The 20,490-nt window shown below is 32.0% G+C and overlaps 1 protein-coding gene across 1 annotated transcript; it reads right to left on the bottom strand.

Moving 5' to 3' along the window:
- Positions 1–8,750: 8,750 nt before the first annotated feature.
- On the bottom strand, positions 8,751–10,982 carry LOC114292469 (uncharacterized protein At2g39795, mitochondrial). The gene is made up of 3 exons (XM_028236434.2): positions 10,543–10,982; positions 9,244–9,584; positions 8,751–9,161 (listed from the first exon to the last, which is right to left on the bottom strand). The coding sequence occupies exons 1-3, from the start codon at positions 10,807–10,809 to the stop codon at positions 9,002–9,004; spliced, it is 768 nt and encodes a 255-aa protein (XP_028092235.2). The 5' UTR covers positions 10,810–10,982; the 3' UTR covers positions 8,751–9,001.
- Positions 10,983–20,490: the final 9,508 nt, after the last annotated feature.

The following is a 20,490-nucleotide window of genomic DNA, read 5'->3' on the forward strand; positions in this document are numbered from 1 at the left end:
AATAGATGCAAACCTCAGAGGGTGTTATTGTAATTTACCCTTTCTTTTATTAGTTTACTAATAGAGAGAGAGAGGACTATTAGATATGAGATTACTTCTTCTTCTTCTTTTCTTTCTTTTTTTTTTTTTTAATAAAAAAAAATATCTTCATTTAACTATCTAATTCAGAAATTGGCTCAATTCACCTATTTACTTTCACTTTTCTAACTAAACGTTAAACTAAATATTTTATTGAACACGAAGTTCAATTTCATAGTTCTATCCCACCAACCAAGTAGGCTATAGTTGTTGATTTGTATCACATTCTTCAAGTCATTAGATCGTGTGGACAAACACAAGTTATTTGATTTTCTTGGATTCTTAATTGACATAGAGGACAAACCCAAGTTATTTGGGTGTATAAGGTACCTATCATATATATTTGTGTACGTGATCACAAATATATATAAGTTATCTCATAAAATTACATAAGTTTTAAAAAAATATGTGTAAGTTACCTTACAAAATCGTATAAGTTTTCACAAATATATATATAAGTTATCTCATAAAAATTTATGATCATAAAATTGTGTAAGTTTTCACAAATATACGTAAGTTAACTCATAAAAATTTGAGAAATCACAACTTACGTATATATGTAAAAACTTACGCAAGTGCATTTAGTATGAACTTGCACACTTAAGAATTTCCCTTAAAATAAAACACAAAATTTTATTAGTTGAACTAACAAATTTAAATGGATTGTCACATAAATTTACTCTGAAAATAAATTATAATTTCCCAGTGGAGGAACATTTTTTATGACAACATAAGGCAGTAGAAAGAACACTACATTTGATTTTTGACGAGGAAAAGTAAATCCATACAAATTAGTAAATATTGCAAAGTTTTTATTTAGTTATTGATATTACATTTATCATTTATTTTTATGTGAACCTTGCTTTCTCAATTGTATGATGGGGTATTTAATGCTTTATACAAAATGAGAGGGATATTGTTTATGTCTAGACAGTTGGAAATTTCATACAATGGACTGCTCTGGCATTTAGTTAGATACTGCATCCGTTTAATGCGATTTATCTAGGATTAGACAAAAGTGATGGTGTGCTTTTGATAATATCTATGAGTACTTTGCTATGAAATTTGTTTATGATGGTGGTCTCTTGGGGTTTCAATGCAGCCACATTATTTTATGGGTTTGGGTGATAGCTGTGTTAGGGCACAACAGTTATTGTTGTATAGTCAAATAAACTCATTTTTTATTTTGATAATTTGAATCGTTTACATTTTAAAGTATATTGAAAAAAATATACTTGTAAAAAATCAAATTAATCGGATAGCGTTAACACATTCATCCACTCGTATTTGTATTCATTTTAATATTTTAAATCACAATTCTTATTTATTTTTGTAGATACAAATGTGTGTGAATGAAAGGGTTAACGATATCCGATTAACTTGATATTTTATAGGTATGTTCTACTCGATGTATTCTAAAATATAAACGGTTTAGATTATGAAAATAGGACCTAAATGAGCCCATTTGGCTGTACAGCCACCCCAAATCCCATTTTTTATGTAGGTGAGTACATTGATTTCTCTGTTGTACATTGCAATTGAGTTTTCAAGTGATGTTAATAGCGCAGCAAGCAGATTCAATTCCCATGAACATCCAAATCCTCTTGATAATTTTTATATTTTAGTAATGTAAAGGGATGGTCTAGAAGTTATATATCATAGGTGATCACTCTTTTTATGTGGACAATTGTTGATATTTTGTAACGTGGGTACTGAAAATGTAATTAGATGAGTTATTTCTATTATTTTAGACATTTTGTAGAAAATCTAAATGGCAAATGGCAAACAATCCATTGAACTACTCTTTCCATCTCAAAATATTAGTTCTTTATTTCATTTTTCATTGTCCCAACATATTAGTCCATTTTTAAAAATCAAAGACTAAAATAATATGAATTTCTTATTTTACCCTTATTTTAAATTCATTAACAACATAAAAAGTACATTTATGACAATTGATATTTGTCAAAAAATGTATTATCAAAGGATAATTTTGAAAAATCAATATTTTTAAAGTGTAATAATTATACTACAAAAAAAATAGATTCCCTAAAAGGGACTATTATTTTGAGAGACGGAAGGAATACAAGTTTACAAGATTCTATCTTTCTGTTGCTTTTTGTTTCCTAATTACTAAGCTTTCTTTGAAAATTTTGATTACACTCGTCACCCAAACTTTAATCATATGTTCTTTTCTTTTCTTTTCTTTTCTTTTCTTTTTTCTTTCTTTTTTATTTTTTATTTTTTTCTCATGGAAATTGCTGCAGACCCCAGTGTCAATGACCCCACCACCTCCCACTTACACCGGGGGGGTAAAGAGAGAAAGAGAAAACAAAAAAAAAATATTTCAACCAATCAGCACCCACTGGGGGCGCTGGGGTCTCCCCCAGTGGGCGTCTCTCCCATTTTCCTTCATGTTCCTTGCTTCCAACTGGAACATTTGTTGCAGAACTTATAATGTCAGTACTTATCTTATTTTGGATCTTAAATTTGTGGAGTGATTTGTGAAGGGTTAGAATTTTATTTTTTTTTGTAAATGAATATAATAGAAAATATTGTGCTTGGATCTTAGATTTGTGAAATGATTTTATAGGCGAAAGGGAAACTTAAGAGAGGGGAAAAATAAATAAATAAAGCTTCTATTTCATTCATTTTAAAGATTGTGGTTTGTATAATATGTGGATCATCATTGTGATTTTAAGTTTGCTTCATTGATTGAATTTCTAGAATTGCAAAATTCAATTATGATTTTTGAATGTTATTGTTGTAGGAAAATCAAGAGGCAGCCTCTTTTTTTGGAACATATCAAGAGGCAGCTTCTGATAGCTCCTTTCTATTGACATTTTTAAATATATATATATATATATAGAACTTTGGGATAGTTATAAAAAATAAAAAATAAAAACTCAAGGTTTGAACCTTCTAACAAAATAAATCTTCAAGAAAGCAGCTACAACTGAGGGAGCACCGTCAAGCACAACACGGGAGCATTTTCATTGTGTTATTCACTCTACTATAGGTTCAACTTATTGCTTTTCAGTTTTATTTGCTTAAGAATTCATGTTTTCAAGATATATTCATGATTAGTTGGTTAAAAATGGCATATTGATTCTTATACATATAATAGTTTTGGTTATTAATATTAACCTACCTTTTTTTTTTTTTTTTGCATGATTAGTTTTTCATGACATGAACATATCATCATTATAAATATCTCAAGTTGTCATTTCTAATATAATTCTTAAGTTGTAAACAATAAAACCCATTTTTTCTGTTTCTAGACTACATGCTTACGGAAGTTTCAATGTTTTGTGCAAGTTTTGCATCTTCAAAATGAAGCATTTGTTTATCAAAATAAAATCCGTATACTTGTCTCAAAAAATTCATATGCTTTCCTTTTAGCACTCTTTAGTTTATAAATAATTGAGGCTCAATCCTTTACATGTTAGGTTTTTTCTTTGATTTTTGATCTTAGGAAGCCCTTTTTTCTTTGATTTTTAATCTTAGGAACCCCTTTTCTTCTTCTTCTTCTTCTTCTTCTTCTTCTTCTTCTTCTTCTTTTATTTATTTATTTATTGTGTGTGTGCGCCCGCGCGCATGCATATATTTGCTGCTGTTTGCTACTGTTTTTATCTTAAAAATGTTGCTTTACATACTTGGGAATGATTTGGGAAGTTTCCTTAAGTTAGGCCCTTGATTGCACCCCCTTTTAGTTTGTGTTACAAAGCCATCATTAGCTAGGCTGTTTTTGCGTATATTTTGCTGCCTTTTATTAATTTCCAGTATATGAGTATGATTTGTATGCTTAGAAATATGGAGCAAGTTCCCAAAGGTTTTTACATTCCTTCTTTAACTCATGTATAGAATACTTCATTATGCCATGCTTAGGCTTCATTCTAGTTAATTTTCTTTATCTTGAATTTGTTTTGCCATGATTATTAACTCTTTGCATAACATTTAGACTTCCCATTTCTTTTAAAGTACTAATGAATTCTTTTTCTTATTTGTTAAAGTGAATAATCTTTGTCATGTAATTATTTTCTTTTTTGCCCTTATTACTTGTCATATTTATTCTCTATTTCGTAAATATTTGTTTTTGATTTATTTTTGGTTTACAAAAATCATGCTAGATAGAGGCGTAAACAATCATTGTATGTAATTATTTTCTTGTTTTTCCTTACTTGTCTAGATATTTATTCTCTGTTATATACATGTTGCACCCCTTTTGGTGCTTTTAGAAAGAAAGAAAACAAGAGCTGATTTGGTTTTGTTGTTTTCGTAGACTATTCTGTTCTTCAGTATCAAAATGAAATATGTACGGGAATGACTTTCGCAACTCAACCAATTTGGTCTAAGCTTTTGTTTGCTTCGAACAGAATGGAACTCTTGAAAATGGAAGAATATTTTATACTTTTGCATATTGCTTTTATGTTATGCAAAAACGATATTTGAGTAGATAAATTATATTTTAATGCATCTCTCTCTCTCTCATGCAATAATTGTGGTCTCCCATCCTATTTCCCCCACTTCCTCAGTTTTCTTCCTCTTTCCAAGCATAATTGGGCATGTATTGCAGTAACTAGTTGTTGACTAGTTTTCATGGCAAGTTTGCACTGAAGTTGATTATGTTTTGGTTTATGTGTATTATGTATTTGTTTTCTTCTCTTCCTTTCTTATCTTGGATTTGATTTCATGGTTTAGAAAACCATATATATTGCTTTTATTCATCTGATATGCATGGGCAACCATTTATTTGTCTTGTGAAGTATTCTGCCTTTGTATTTTTTCTTTATATTTGAATGAACATGTAGCTTCATTAGCAATCAGATCTGGGAGTGGGTTACTCTTGAAAAGGGGGAAAGGAGGCTAAAAGATCTAATGCAATATTTGCACAAGGTTTGGATTAGTTTTGGGAGCCGGTAGGAAGTATATTTAGAGCAAAGTAGAGAGTGCATTTGGAGCAAATTTGGGTGAAAATAGTGGCTCATTTATTTTATTTTTTTTGATATGTAAAGTATCTTGGGTCAACTTACGTGTACCAGATTAAGCAATCTGTAGCCCAAAGAGTTTTGGGGGCGAGAGTCAAACTTAAGACCTTGGAAATAGCAAATCCCTAAATCCTAGATCTCATCCACTAGGCCAAACCTTTGGTCAAGGTTTTGGATTCTTGGTTAATATTGTATTATTCTTGAATATTATTGACGCTAAACGTCTCATTTCATTATTACTTCTTCCATCCCAGAAAATGATGGTGAAAGGCTTAAACTTCGTTTGGCATTTGATTTTTGGCTAAAAAAAGCATAAAAAAACAAAATTGACTACATAAGTTAATAAGACAAAATATCCCATCCAAACTATAATCATTACACTTTTTTCTCATAAAAATCAAAAAAACCAAAAAAGTCAAACCGAACAAGGCTAAAAAAGTCCAACACAAAAAAGCCAAAGCCAAATGAAGACTTGGACTTGTGGCTTCTAGAGAGGAGCAGATTCCTGATTTGCTTTAAGGTTGGTTGAACCTGCAGTGATAAGTCTAATGACCAATAAATAAATTGTATTTTGTTGCTGATAATGATATCTCCTTGCTGAGAAATTTTTGGGTGCAAATAGGGTAGGTGTCCTGTGGTACCTTTCTCTTCTCTCATTGATTGAGAGAGTGGGAGTTACATTTATGTGTTGTTGGGTAATAGGGAGACAATAAAAGAGGCCATAGTGTTTATGATTGGTTGAAGACATCACGTGGCATGCCACAAAATTAGGAGATTTAGTGAATTGAAAACCCCTTTCCTATTCTTCTGTTGGTTGGTCTTCTTCGTCCATGGAGAAATTTTATGAAAAAAATAAAAAAATAAAATTCGATTCCTACTAGAAGTAGAATGTACAGTTGCATCTTATAGACATATTTTTTTGGGTTGTTCCTTGGCTAGAAAGAGAACCAATCTTTCTATTCAAAATTACCACATCATGTCCAAGTTAAATAATGTAAATAAGCAACCTTGCCCACTCCACATTCAGAGCAAGCACTAGTGTGTGTATATTTTATTTTATTTTTTTAAAATGTCTTTTGTAAGTATGGTTGCATTATACTGGTGGTGCATAAAGGTTTCACAAAGAGGAGGTGGCGTGGCTGCTGTGCGGCTATTTGGGCCCATTTTGAGATCCGTTTCGATAATTTAAACCGTTCACTTTTTAAAATATATTGAGTAGAATATACCTGTAAAAAGTTGATCGGACATTGTTAATCATTTCATCAAATTGCATTTGTATCTACAAAAAATGAACGACAAATTTGATTTGACGTATAGAACTAAATACAAATACAATTCGATCAAAGGATGATTGATATCCAATTAACTTGATTGTTTGCACATATGTTCTACTTAATATACTCTAAAAAGTGAACGGTTCCGATTATTGAATGGATCCCAAAATGGACCCCAATGGCTACACAACAGTGGCTGATGTGCCTCCCACACAGCAGCCACACCATCTCTGCAGCAGGAGAGGTTATGCAATATCAATATTGATCGGTATATGGTTAAATTGGATTGGCATTGGTGGATAATTTATAGTATATAATATGTTCCTTCATTGTTTGTCATTATACTCCTTGTTAATCTCAACTAGATATTCTGATCATTTTTTAAATCATTTATAATTTCTTCCCCAGTTTTATGGCACAAATGTCCTGATAGATTTTCACCTTTAGTAGCCAAACACTATGCTACATTGCAGACTTCAATTGACCATGAATTTGTAAGATATGATAACTTGTTCCATTATGAAAAACTATATCTCAGAAATCAGGCTTCGGAGATGAGTTTGATTTTCTTTTCTTTTTTTTGTTTTGGGGGGGGGGGGGGGGGGGGGGGGGGGGGGGGGGGCATGCCTTCAGTTCAGTTCTGTTCAACCATTTAAATGAAGAATCTCAGCTTCATGTTTGTGTCTTGGTTTTGCTTTCAAAAATGTACCAAGTGAAACTTTTATATTTGCTATGAAAAATAGCTTCAATGCAACATCGGTAATAAAGTTTTGGAAAATGATTTGGAGCCCTAAAAAAGCCCCCCCTAATCCCCCTAATCCCCAAAACGACGTCGTTTTGGAGAACTTTTTTTTTTTTTTTTTTTTTTTGCCATGGTTTGAAAATTCGGGGGATTGGGAGGGGGGGGGATTTTGGGGGACATAGCACGGTCCTAAAGTTTTAGATAAGGTTTCCACTTTGAACCCCCTTCAACTAGTGTTTGGTTGGCTAAAGTGATTTTGGACAAGAATCACTTTAAACCCTTTAGTAGTGTTTGATTCGCTGGAATGATTTTAGACAACAATGGAATGATCCCAATAGAATGACTAGTGTGTTCTTCCATTTCATTTTGACTTTTTTTTTTTGTGTGTGTGTGGGGTGGGGGGGGGGGGGGGGGGGGGGGGGGGGGAGGGGTAAGTACTTCATTTCAATCTTCATTAAAATAACCTAAACACCACCTAAGTTTCACACGCCTCAACTAAATGGATTTTTTTGGTTATTGTTTATGTTTTTCCAATTAATAAATGAACAAAAGGGAAAGCCAAAGGTAATGATCAAACAAAACCATACACATGAGTCGGAGCTGAACTACAAGGAAAGAGAATGATGTTCAGATCAAGTAGGATTTCCACCCAAACAAAGGGAATCAAAAATTTTCGCAGGACATTACCCTAAATCTTCAAGCAAAGTAAGTTCTCGTCAAGTCATTAAGCACAGGCACTTTGCAGCTCCTGGCAAGCCTGATTTGGTAACAGTTTTCGTGTGTGTGTGTTGAACTAAAAATCCACAAAAAATGTAAAAACATTATATATATATATATTGAAACAATTTCATACAAACCATGGTTTGATCCTTAAAGTTCTACGACATACGTACAGATAGATATACATAAAAGAGCTAAATGTTTCTCCAATATTATTTTTCTATGCTTCCTACTTCCTAGCGTGGAAATATCCTTATATTTTAGCCAAATTTTTTTATATATAAAAAGGAAATACAACTCCATCATTTATTTCCAAATAAATAACCAAATAAACACTGCTAATATTTGTAACCTTGACCAAATAGAACTCCCTAGAGATCATAGCAAATGGGTAAGTGAAGCCACGCCATACAAAAGTAGCTTTCCTCCATACTAAAACCACATTAAATTTGAATGAAGATCAACTAGAGGGTAAAGTTCATGACAATAATCAATTTTGAAAAAAATAATAATTAATAAATTCTATAATGGATTAGCTCAACCTCAACCATGGTTAAATAATTACCAGCTTAGAACCTTTTTCATTTTTCTTATCCATTATATGGTATATAACATCAACAACAAAAAAATTAAACAATAACGATTAAACCTCTTTCCTGCCAATTATGCTAATGCTGATAATATAGAAACAAATCTATTAAAGCAAAAGTAGCATAATGACATGACATGACATGACAGGACAATAGCTGTTTTGCATGAGAAGCCAAAATGTCTAGACAGGCATTATAGAGTCAAAACATAAGAAACAGTTAGCAGGATTCTAAAAGCACACTTACAAATCCAAGCCAAATGTAACATAGTATTTGATCAAATCATGCCATCAGAGCCAACAACAGTTCTTGATAATTAAGTGCAATAAAGAAAGTAGAGATGGAAGGAAACAGACAATTCTAAACTTGTCCTTGAAGGTTGAATATCACCAATAGAAGTCATGGGAGTTCAGCCAGGTCCCTAGAGGGCTGATCAAAGTTTCTAAAACTAACTTGAAACTAGAATGATGTAACTTGAAACTTAAATGATATGGTGCACATAAATAGTAGTAGCAGTCGATCAAGATGCAAAATAAATAACAGAAAATACAAATAAAAAAAATTAAGTCGCGCAATACAATCTCCAAAATTGTTCTAACAGCTAAAAACTTATGCCTCAATGAACTTCTTAAGGTTCTTCAACCACATCATGTATTCTCTGCTGTCTTTGTTGATCATGTACTCATGCAAGAAATTGGTTGTGCTGGGCTTGATTCCCCTAATCTCTAGATACTTGTGGAAAGCCTTTTGCAGATTCTCATCCAAATCCCTAAAGAAAAAATGGAGAGATTTGTATTAGTCAAAATAGAAGCCAAAATGAATTAGAAGGAATCCTTAACTACAACACTCACGTGAAATCAGGCCCCTCATAGGCAATTTGATCCTCAGAATTTTCTGGATCCTTAACTGACAAACTGTCTATTGCAATCTCATCAGGGAAAGCAGTACATTCAAACTCCAAACAAGGTCCACTCTTCTTAGAAACTCTAACAAGAAGTGGGATGCTAGATTGATTATTCTTCTCAGCATCATCATTGTCCGCATCATTGTCGTCGTCCTCACCAGTAACAAGGTTCGGCATGTGAACTTCAACAGTGATGGTTTCACCCTGATATTCTCTGGTCAATGATATTGTCTGGTGACCTGGGTTATCTTGAAGTTCAAAGGGAAAGTTATCTGGAACCTCTTCAGCCTATAAAAAGGAAAATGAATTGACAAAAACAACCATCTTGTCCAGGCATTGCATGCAATCTTGCTAGATAAGTTCTTGTAGGAATAATTGAACAAAACACTTATTTATCCAGAAAAATAAATAAATAAATAAATAATAATAATAATAAAATAATTGAACAAAACATATCTCGGGCATGTTTTAGCTTCAAAGCAACTTTAATATGAAAATTTGATGCCTCCTACTTGCTGGTCAGCAATATAACTCGAAGAAGAAAGGGGACATTCAAATATGCAATGGAAAACGGGTAATATATATATATATATATATTTTGGAAATATCTGAATGATGTTAAACGCAAGTTGTTTTATTTACAACTTGAAAACAACTTGCATTTGAGATTTGGCAGCACAAGAATGAAGTACCACTATTCATTTCCTTACAAAAATTGCTTTTAAATAGAAAATTAGCAAGGATCTCTTTCCTCAATTTTTTTCCTTTTCTTTGGGGGAAAATTTGAACTCTTCTGAATTCCAATTGAATGAATAAATATATTTGCTACATTTTCCCATATTTATTTGAAGGTTAGCCTCTTGAAGCCATATCTTTAATATTCACTAAGTTTGGATCGTGGAGTTGGAAAATAAAAGTGGCATAATAAGAGAGTTCTCTTTCTTTCCCTTTCCCTTTCCCTTTCCCTTTCCAAATCCAAATCTCTCCTCAAATCCCCACCCAAACACAGAATAACGGTCTGTCTAAACTGAGGTTCAAAAGCCACAAAGTGTGACAGTGGGGGATCATTTACATTGCTAATTTGTAGTGGCCTGCTAATATGGCTTAATCAAATTGAGCCCTTTATTCGTATGAAATTAAATCATCATAGAATTAACCGATATAGAAGAACATAGAATAGACTAACAAAATAAGTTATAAAACGGTGTTATTTTCTGGAGAAGCAAACGGGGGATGAGAAAGTGACCTGATCATGATCGTCAGAGTCTTGGGCGCATTTAATCTCGGAGATGATGACTCGGAGGAGAGATTCGTCCGAAGTGGGGCGCTTAGAAGTGGAAGAGGAGTAGTGAAGGACCGACGCGAATGAAGTCCGAGAGAGTTGGCAGTGATTGACGACGGCACCGAATACAGAAGAAGAGCAGTGTCGGTGGTACCGGTGACTTCCGATGACTCGATTCGCTACAAGTACAACAGCCGAGGCTGACCTGCGAACCATGCTACCAAAAGCCATTTCAACAGAGACACACACACACAGACACAGAAAGATTTTTGGATTTTGGTTGCTTTGATTTAGGGTTTTAGACGCTTCCAGGGTTTTATGTTTGGTAACTTAAAGAGAGAAAATAAAAGGAAGGATTAGTTAAGTAATAAGAGAAAAAAAAACAAAAAGAAATGATTGTTATTTTTTTTTTTTTTATTTGGATAAAGAAAAAACAAAAGAAAAGAAATGATTGTGATTTTTCTCATTCTTGTTTGGTTAGGTTTCATTAAGAGAAAAGAAAAGAAATTATTTTATGTTATATTATCAAAATAATCTTCTTATATTTTCAATTATTTTATTTCTTTTATTTTTAGGAAAATTTACCTATAAATCCTAGTTTCTGAAAAGTTGAACCATTTAGTCCTAAAAGTTTTTTTATGCTCCATTTAGTCCCATTTGCACATCAATCTAATGTTCGAAACATTAATCTGATGTTCGAAAGCTAATGTTGGAAACATTAATCTGATGTTTGAAACATTGTAATGGAACCTTTCAGTCTATAAGAAAATTTTTAGGACTAAACAGTGTATAAGTTATTAATTTGGGATTTATTGGTGCATCCCCCTTATTTTTATAGGGATAAAATTGATATTATGAAAATAGTGGTTTCTTTTCTCTCCCAATCTCTCCATTTTGGGAAGATTAAAAATGAGACTTATAAGAGAAATGAGTTTCTTTTCATTTCTTCCCATTTCTCTCTACTTAGGTTATCCAAACAAACAAAAGAAATACATATCACTCTATTTCTTTTCTTTTCTCTCCAAATCACTCAATCCAAACATAACGTTAGAGATGTCTCTGGTCAGTTTATCCTTAATTGGCTAAATTATAAATATACCCTTTCAAATTTATTTAAAATATGATTTATCTTTTCTAATTCTAAAAATTATATTCTGTCTTTTAAAATTTTTAATTTTATAACAAATTATCTCTTTTATTAATAAATTATCAAGTTAATTAATAATTTTTAATAATGTCAAAATTTTGTTTTAATTAATAATATAGATAATTTTATCATTATATAAAAAATAATTAATATTTTATTTTTTTAATTAATAAAAAATTATAACAGAAGATATTTATAATTTTTTAAATAATAATAAATAATTTATATTTTAAATAAATCTTAAATAATATTTTTTTAATTTACCATATTTAAATATATGAGGCTTTGGGATCATCATCTTGTTTACTTGCCTTCTTAAGAGCATTACCAATGCATTATCCATAACTTCAAATATGAAGGATTTGCTCCTCCAATCCATCCTCTAAATCTATCTCTATTTGGAAGGAGGACGAGTTGGTCCTCCATATTTGGAGGGAGGATGAAAATTAAAGGATCCCCTCCAAAACACTATTCATTTTATATTTTTTATTATATTACAAATAATTTTTAATATGTAAATTTAATTTTTATAAAATTGGCATCATTAAAAGTATGAAATCATACTTTTAAAATAAGTATAATATTAAATATATTTTACAAAAAAATTTAAATTAAATATTTGTTAATGAAAAAAATTACTTTTGATGAAAATATTTTCAAAATAAATCATTAGAGAAGAAAATCATGATTAATGTTTTTAAAAAAATGCCCAACAAGTAAAAATAAATAAATAAATAAAAATTGCGGTTGACTAACCGAACTTTCAGGCGGACGTCCGGTGACACCCAATCCAGAAGAAAATAAAAGGTTGTAAAAGTTTGTAATTGAAATTTAAATAAATAATGACATACTTTATATTTATTTTTTGAATAAAAAAATTTATTTTCCTCGTCCTGACGGGAGTGTTGGGTTGGAGATTCTCTAAGTTACTTTTAAGTTGCATTGTTTTCAGTTCAATGTGATGATTGAAGGGTAGTCGGCCTTGTGAGCTTTACCACGGAATTCGTTTTTAATATTTAAATGCTTTATTTTATAATTATATATATATATATATATATTATTTTTTAAAAAATAAAATTAATTTGATTAGTATAATTATATTATGCCACCTTGTAAGCTGAGGATGAAATTAAGTCCTAAAATGAAAGGATGATTCTGTCGGGTATTTCCAATCCAAACCTGAGGTAAAGGGAACCACTCTACATGCTGATCTTGAGAACCTAGATGATGAAAACTAATTTGTGCTCCATTGATGCAATGTGTGTATATCTGTTTAGTGCCGTCTGCTATACTGACTAAGGCTGGGGTTGTTAAAGTCGTGCTCCATCCTGGGGGAACTACTTGTTGCTCAATATATGATTTACTGGCTCCTGTATCTATCATGGCATCTATGCTAAGGGTTTGGCTGCAAACTTGATTACACAAGAGATCTCGACTAGATTTGGTTTAGGTATAACTGGATAATTAAATGGTAAAGATGTAGTATCTGGTTGGGCTTTAGAGTATTGACTAAAGGGTTGAGAATCAACTAGGTTGACTAATTCTAATGAATTCATATGCTCTTCAATCAGTTTGTCTTTTAAAGGGTACTTATTATGAAATTGTTCTAGCTGCTGTTTAAGATGTCTATTTTCTAATTCTAAACATTCTATGTCAAAGCTAGTCTTGGTTTCTATCTCATGTATTTGTATCTTAAGTTCTCTTACTTGTAGTTCTAATTCTCTAATTGTTAAATGTAATTCTCTGCTTCCTAGATTATGATCTTCCCTAGTATTTCCTAGAGCTATCTTATGTGTCATATTTAATTTTTCTAGACAGATTACACAATAGGTTATGCTGCATAATAAACATTGAGCTCGTTTATCTTTAGCTGGAAACCAATTACAATAGCTGCATCTAGTGGTATCAAATCCTAATCCTATTTGAAAGTTATGCTGACATTCCGTATCTGGATTACACTCCATCATAAAGAAAGTTTCTTGGGAAGGTGTTAATCCTATTTCTTGGTTGAGTTGTCCTAAAAGATTATCTATATTAGTATCACTTTCTGAATTACTATCTGAACTTATGGCTTCTATTTGATATTCATAATCGCTGACTATACTATATATTTCTGAATCATCACTAGTTATGCTAACTATATCTTCTTCTAAGTCTTCTATAATATGTAGTCTTTCTATCTGTTTATTAGTATTAGGTCTTTGTCTTTTTGGGCAGTTCTTTGCAAAATGATTGGGTTCTCCACATATAAAACAATTGCATTTTTTACTGCTAGGTTTTCTAACATATCTTTGTTTTCTTCTATCTTTTTCTTCTCTGGGTAATTTCTTATAATTTGACCTATTAAAAGTTCTACTTTTTCTAATGAATTTTTGTTTTCTCCATGGTTTTCTATAATTTTTCTTCCAATATTTTTCCTTTTTATATTTTCCATATTTTTTGTATTTTTTCCTATTATGTTCGTCTTCATATTGCTGAGGAGTATATATTACACTGCTACAAAAGCCGTAACTTTGTTTTTTCAAGTCTTTCTGTATTTTAACTTCTATACATTTTTCTTTAAGCTTATAAAATGTAAAAATTATTCTGGGTCCTATTCCTAAAGTTCCTCTTATTCTTAACTCTCCAGTGGCTATTCTTGCTGGTAAACTTGCATAATAAGCTGACCATTTGTTTTCTATCTCTCTTCCTAATTCTCCTGGTAATTTTCTAAAATACTTATTTCCTATCTCTTCATCAAAGCTTTTTCCAGTTCTTGCTGCTATGGCTAAGTATTCTCTACTAAACGGTACAATATATTTCCAACTTCCTAATGTCATTTGGTCTAACTCGGTTAATGCTATGCTTTGAGCGGAGTCATTTCCTCTAAAAGGATCATATCCTATAAGTATCTCTTTAATAAAATTTGTAAAATTCCACGGGTTATTTCCTAATTCTTTGAGCTGTTTAATTGTTTCTTCATATTTCCCCTTAAAAGTTAAATAAATATTATAAGCTGAATCTCCTAAAAGTGTCTCCATATATTCCCACATATCTGTTGATTCATAGGGACTAGTCATCCATGCTTTTACTGCATCTTTTTCCCATCTTTCTATTACTTCCTGCCATATCTGAGGGTCGAATCTAGCTAAGTCTAAAAGGGTTCCTTGATTATGGACTGGCTGTAATTCTATACTCCTATCTGGTTGTCTACGCTTTCCATGAAATCTATAGCTTTTATCTGGGTCTGCTTGACTACGTCCTGAACTGGCTAATGGTCTTCTTCCTCCTACTGCGTATTGCATTGGTTCTATTGGATCTTCTACAGTTGGTTGTGGATTATTGGTTCCTGAGCTTTCTGTAGTCATATAAAACGTTTCTTCTAGTTTAGGTTGTTCTGGTATTCTAAATATTTTGCTGGGATGTATATTATCTTCTATGATATCATCTACATATTCCGTATGAAATTCCTGATCTAAAAATGACACTGCTTCGTCATGGGTATCTCCTCTGGCTAAGTATTCATAATATCTGGCATCTAGTATTTTATTCATGTCTTCTAGGGTAAATTTTTCTAAATCTATCTCATCAATATTATATATCTCATTTTGTGATATAGTTTTTTCTTCTGTCATTACGTAAAGCTGATTTATTTCACTACGATTATCCTGATTTTCTTCTCTGTCTATACTACTAAATTCATCATCTTCAGATTTTTCTGGTGCTACATAAGTATACTGAGTAAATCTTACGGCATAATTTCCATCTGCTGTTTGGTATAATAAATTATCTTGAGGGGCTAATCTCTTTTGTCCTAGAAAATCTCCTAGTTTCCAATCTAGTGCTGCATTATCTTCAGAATTAAATTTTTTAGCTGGTAATGCTTTTATTCCTTTTGCGCCTAATAATTTAACTATCTGATCATTAGTAAGTCTATAGTGAGTATTGCTTTTTGAGACTGCTAGACCTAAAAATCCTGTGCAAACTAATAAATTCTTTTCTCCCTTTTTCATTTTATATCCTCTACTCTTTATTCCTATTTTTATCTTTTTATGAAAGGTTGAAGTTGGTAATAAAAAGTCTGGTGTAAAATAAACTATTCCTCCTTTTGAATTCATATCTAGTTCATAACTTCCTAAAATACTCTGTCCGACATCATTAAACCTATCATCATAGAGACATATAAATACTTTAGTTCCTAAATTTTCTCTGGTTAAAGCCTTAACTCCTACCACTACTAATCCTAAATGAGTCATTTTAAGGTGTTCATTTACTGCATATTTATAGCTTTCTCTTTCTATTAAATTTAGCTCTATTTTCTCATCTTCTTGAGTTACGCTAATCATTCTTTCACCATAGTGTTTAAATAAATATTGTTTTTTATGAATCTTACCTAGCTTATACACATATTTAGCTGGAATTAACTCTAACTTTTCTTTTTTAAATTTCTCTATCTGCTGTTCTACATCTATAAATTCTTCCACTTTAACATCTTCATCATCATTACGCTTTTTACTACTACTTCCTTTTATTAGCTGTTTAAACATTTTTATTTTCTGTAAATTCTACACACTGGTTTCTTAGGTAATTTAAGCTTTTCAAAATATCTAGCTATATCTTCCTCGTTTACTTGAGATTGAGGTTTGTTGGATTGTCCTTCTATTCCTTTTTCTTTCTGAAGTACTATTTTTTCTAAAGATGCTAGACGATTTTCTAAATTATGTAGTTGTTCTGATAGGTATTCAAATTTTTCACACAATCTTATTAAAAATAAAATTTCTATATTATTTTGTCTTACTGTTATTTTATCTGATTGACTTACTCCTTGATAAGTACTAATTCCTTCCGGGTTATTATGAAAGTCTTCTGCTAGTTTTAAAATAGTCTGGTAATCTCTATTAGCTTTCTTATCACTACTCATAAACTAGGACCTTACAAGTTGTTCTAAAATTTCTAATTTTTGTTTTAAATTATCTTGAATTTGATTAATTTGCTCTATTTGTTTAGCTATTTGATTTGTTGCTGAAATTAATGTTTCTATTTCTAGCTTAGTAGGAAATTTTTCTAAATTTAAATCTATTCTTTTTTGTAGGATAGAACTACACTGATCTTGGATATAATCTAATTTTTTATCTTGATCTTTAATTATACTACGATTATTACGGAGATGATCTATAGATGAAATAAAAAGATTACTAATTTTATCTATGTCCCTTTTAATATTTTCTGCAAAATTAATCTGATAATCTATGATGCTATTTAGCTGAGGATTATGTTCACTATGAAGCTGATGTGTAAAAGTTTCTTCAAAATTACAACGGAAATTATTTTTATTTAAGCTAAGGCGACGGTTATGGCTGCTGAGTTCTAAATCTAGATACTCTACTTTTTTCATATACAAAATTTACTCCTACTATAAAATTATTACAAGCTACTATAATATGAAATTTATAACTAAAATCTCCAAAAATAAAAACTACTCTATTACCATAAGCAAAATGCATAAACTAATTTAAACTGTCCTAAAACCGAACACTGCTCTGATACCAATTTTTGGGGGGTTGAGTTAGTGGTTTACCACTATTTTGAGATTGGGCTGAGAATTATCTGTCTAATTCTACAGTTATAAATCTTCAAGCTGTTGTATAGCTATTTTTAAGGCCTCTTGTTTTTCAGTTAGCTGTCTATTTATTTGAGAAATTTTTAAATTGTAATTTTCTAGGGATCTGCCAGAAGCTAATGTTAAAAGAAACTGATTTTTTAAACTGTAATTTTCTAGAGATCTGTGAGAAGCTAATGTTAAAAGAAACTGATATCTAAATTTTTGGTCTTCTAATTCTTGTATTAGTTCAATACTAATTTTAATTTTATTCCTAAGGTCTTCGTCTAAGGGCATATAACTTTTTGGGTTTTTGAAATTCTTACATGGACAATATTTCCTTAATATTTCTACTCGGGTTGCTCTCCTTTTATTCTAAAATTCTTTTCTATGATAAAAACTATTTTTAAGAAATGTTTGTTTTCATTACATGTACTCCCACCTTGAGACTAAGCCTCGTTCAACATAGTATATTTTTATTTTCCATTTTTTACTTTTCCCTTTCTGCCTACAATTCGCCCTCCAATGCCTAACCACGGCTCTTCACGGGCTCTTCAGCTAAGGTCACTCAGTAACAAAATAGAAAATTAAAAATACTACGAAGGTTCAAAGCATGTAATATTAATGAGCAAATAAGCATTCCATAAACTTAGTTTTTCCCAGAAAGAAAATAAAATTTTAGAATAGAAGAGTTAACCTTTCGAAATATTTAAGGAAAAAGAGAAACTACTCACACTTCATATTAATAAGAAATATACTTACAGAGATTATATTACAGACTCTGAGACTCTGAAAATATTAATACACTTAGAGGTTTTTGAGAGAGGTTGGAAAATTTACAACGCAGAGTAAAGTGGTGTTTTTCATTCTGCCTCAATCCGTTGGCATGCAAGCCAATTTATACAAATCAAAAAGAAAATAAAAACAAAAATCCTAGTCTAGTTCTATGACTAACCTAGACTCTAGGCTATTTAGGCTTTTTGACAAATGTTCTAATCTTATGCCATCTTTGACGAAAGATTGAAATGGCATGCATATAAAGACAAGACTCATATACAATTATATGTTTGACACAAAACACGATATAGATAGATTTTATCAATAAAGGATTAGGATAATGATATCGGGTACTACTTTGGGCCCCATCGCATATCATTTAATCCTTCCTTTTTGACAAAATTTTGACACTACAATTTATTATAAGACACGTATAAAGATTTTCACAGCTTTTCTTTAATAAAGTAGGATAAGAGATATCTACTTTATTAAAGTAGTGATTGAAGGAAAATCTTCATTACTGACAGACTCACAAAATATCTACAAAAATCTTTTTTGTCTTTTCTTGGCGTGCAATTTTTCTGATATCTGAGGAGAATCTCTATCTTCTATGGATTTTGTCTTCTTTTGTTGGTGAGCCAATTATTGATGCTGACCCATGGAGTGATGCTTGCAAGATTGAAAGAGTCACGTAGAAATGTTGTAAGATTAATGGAGTCTTGTAGTGAGTGGGACCCCCTGTTTTTTTTTTTTTTTTTTTTTTTTTTTTTTATCCATACATTCTATCTGCTAGGTCGTCAAGATCTGCTGCTGAAAGTTGGTCGTAAAAATCATCCCCATCTCCCATGGGTGGTTCATCGTCCCATTCTTGATCATTCTCTCCCATCACTGGTGATTCATGGGAGACGCCATGTTGGTAGTTTGGGTACTGACTTTCATCGACAAATGTCTCTTTGCTGAATGGATATCCTGGGATGGCTAAATTACAATGTATCTTCTGATGTCTATCTTCACAAACTAGATGTCCATAATTTCCATTATAGGCTAAGAGAGAGTTTCTAGCAAATTTTCTCCATTTATTGAGCTGGTCTTTGAGTGGAAATCTTCTGCATGGCCAGGGTCTCCTATTGAGAAGTCCTGGGTATCCCGGAAATGTGGAAGTTCCTCTGAGGTACATTTTGTGTTTAGCTGGATTACACCATATTTCCTTCCACTCTGGTAATTTGCTATCTATTAAAGCTTCCACATACGGATGATGTTCTTCCATTACGCACAGTACTGCATGAGCAAGCTTGTGTCCGAAGTTATCTGTCTGATCTGGATCTGTGAAAATTAGTCTAGAGACAAAGCCGTAATCTAACAATTTTGGAGCTGTTAGATAACGAGTTTCGCCCCTAATTTCTATCTCCAGTGGCTCGAATGTGGCTAAATTTATTTGGCAAAGGCAAATGCTGAAGTCTAGGTTACACTGACATCTACCAAAATGTTCTGACCTCTTATTGCATCTTTCTTCGTCTAAGCAGGGTTGCTCTTCATCTTCATAGGTATAGGTCCATTGGTAAGCTAGGCCCGGACAGTCAACCCTTGCTATGGAGAGATCTTGTAGAAACTGCTGAATAATGACTAACTCGTCGTTTCTGCTATCTCCGGCTAAGGTATAAATATAAGGTTTTAGGTCTTCCATTACTTGGCTTTTCTCACAAAGGGATCGAATGATAGAATGCCTGAAGAAATACATTCTAGCACTCAATTGGTCAAATTCCTCACTGGTAAGTTGCCTGATTTCTGGGCTAGGTAAGGAGGTAGGTGTTCTTTCTGGAGCTAATTTTTTAAGCTGGATGGTTAAGGTTCTAATGGTTGCTCTCAATTGTTTTTCTTCGTCTCGGAGCTGGCCTAGCTCTTCACTGACTTTCTTGCCTTTATCCATAATTTTCTTGAAATTTCTGGAAAGGCCTTCACAATGTCTGCACATTTGGAGAGGATTCTGGGAATCTGTCTGAGGATTAGAACTACTGCTGCTTGTACTACTGCTTCCACTTGTCTGGCTAACTGGAACGCCACTGTTAGCAAGGATGGTAGATCTCATCTTGCTCAATGTGTCCAGGTAATCTTTAGCTATCTGGCTAATAAAGTAACTGGTTCCTATTTGTCTTCGGGCATAGGTACTGGCTGACTCAAAATCATAAAATCCTTTAAACTGAGGTGTGGGAAAATTTTTGACTAAAGGTTCTACTTCTATCCAATCATGGTAAATACCAGGCTTGGTTCCTTTAGCTACTACATAGAAAGAAAAACTTTTAGACAGGGGCTTGTTTTGGATTTTTGAAAAATATATACTGAGAGAGTTTAGAGCTGAAAGGCGCTTAGCTGGGTGGTTTTGGCTGGTCCAAAGGTTATCTAAAAGACACTG

This window comes from Camellia sinensis, chromosome 8 (genome assembly GCF_055761805.1).
Source record: "Camellia sinensis isolate YWXY chromosome 8, ASM5576180v1, whole genome shotgun sequence".
Lineage (NCBI taxonomy): Eukaryota > Viridiplantae > Streptophyta > Magnoliopsida > Ericales > Theaceae > Camellia > Camellia sinensis.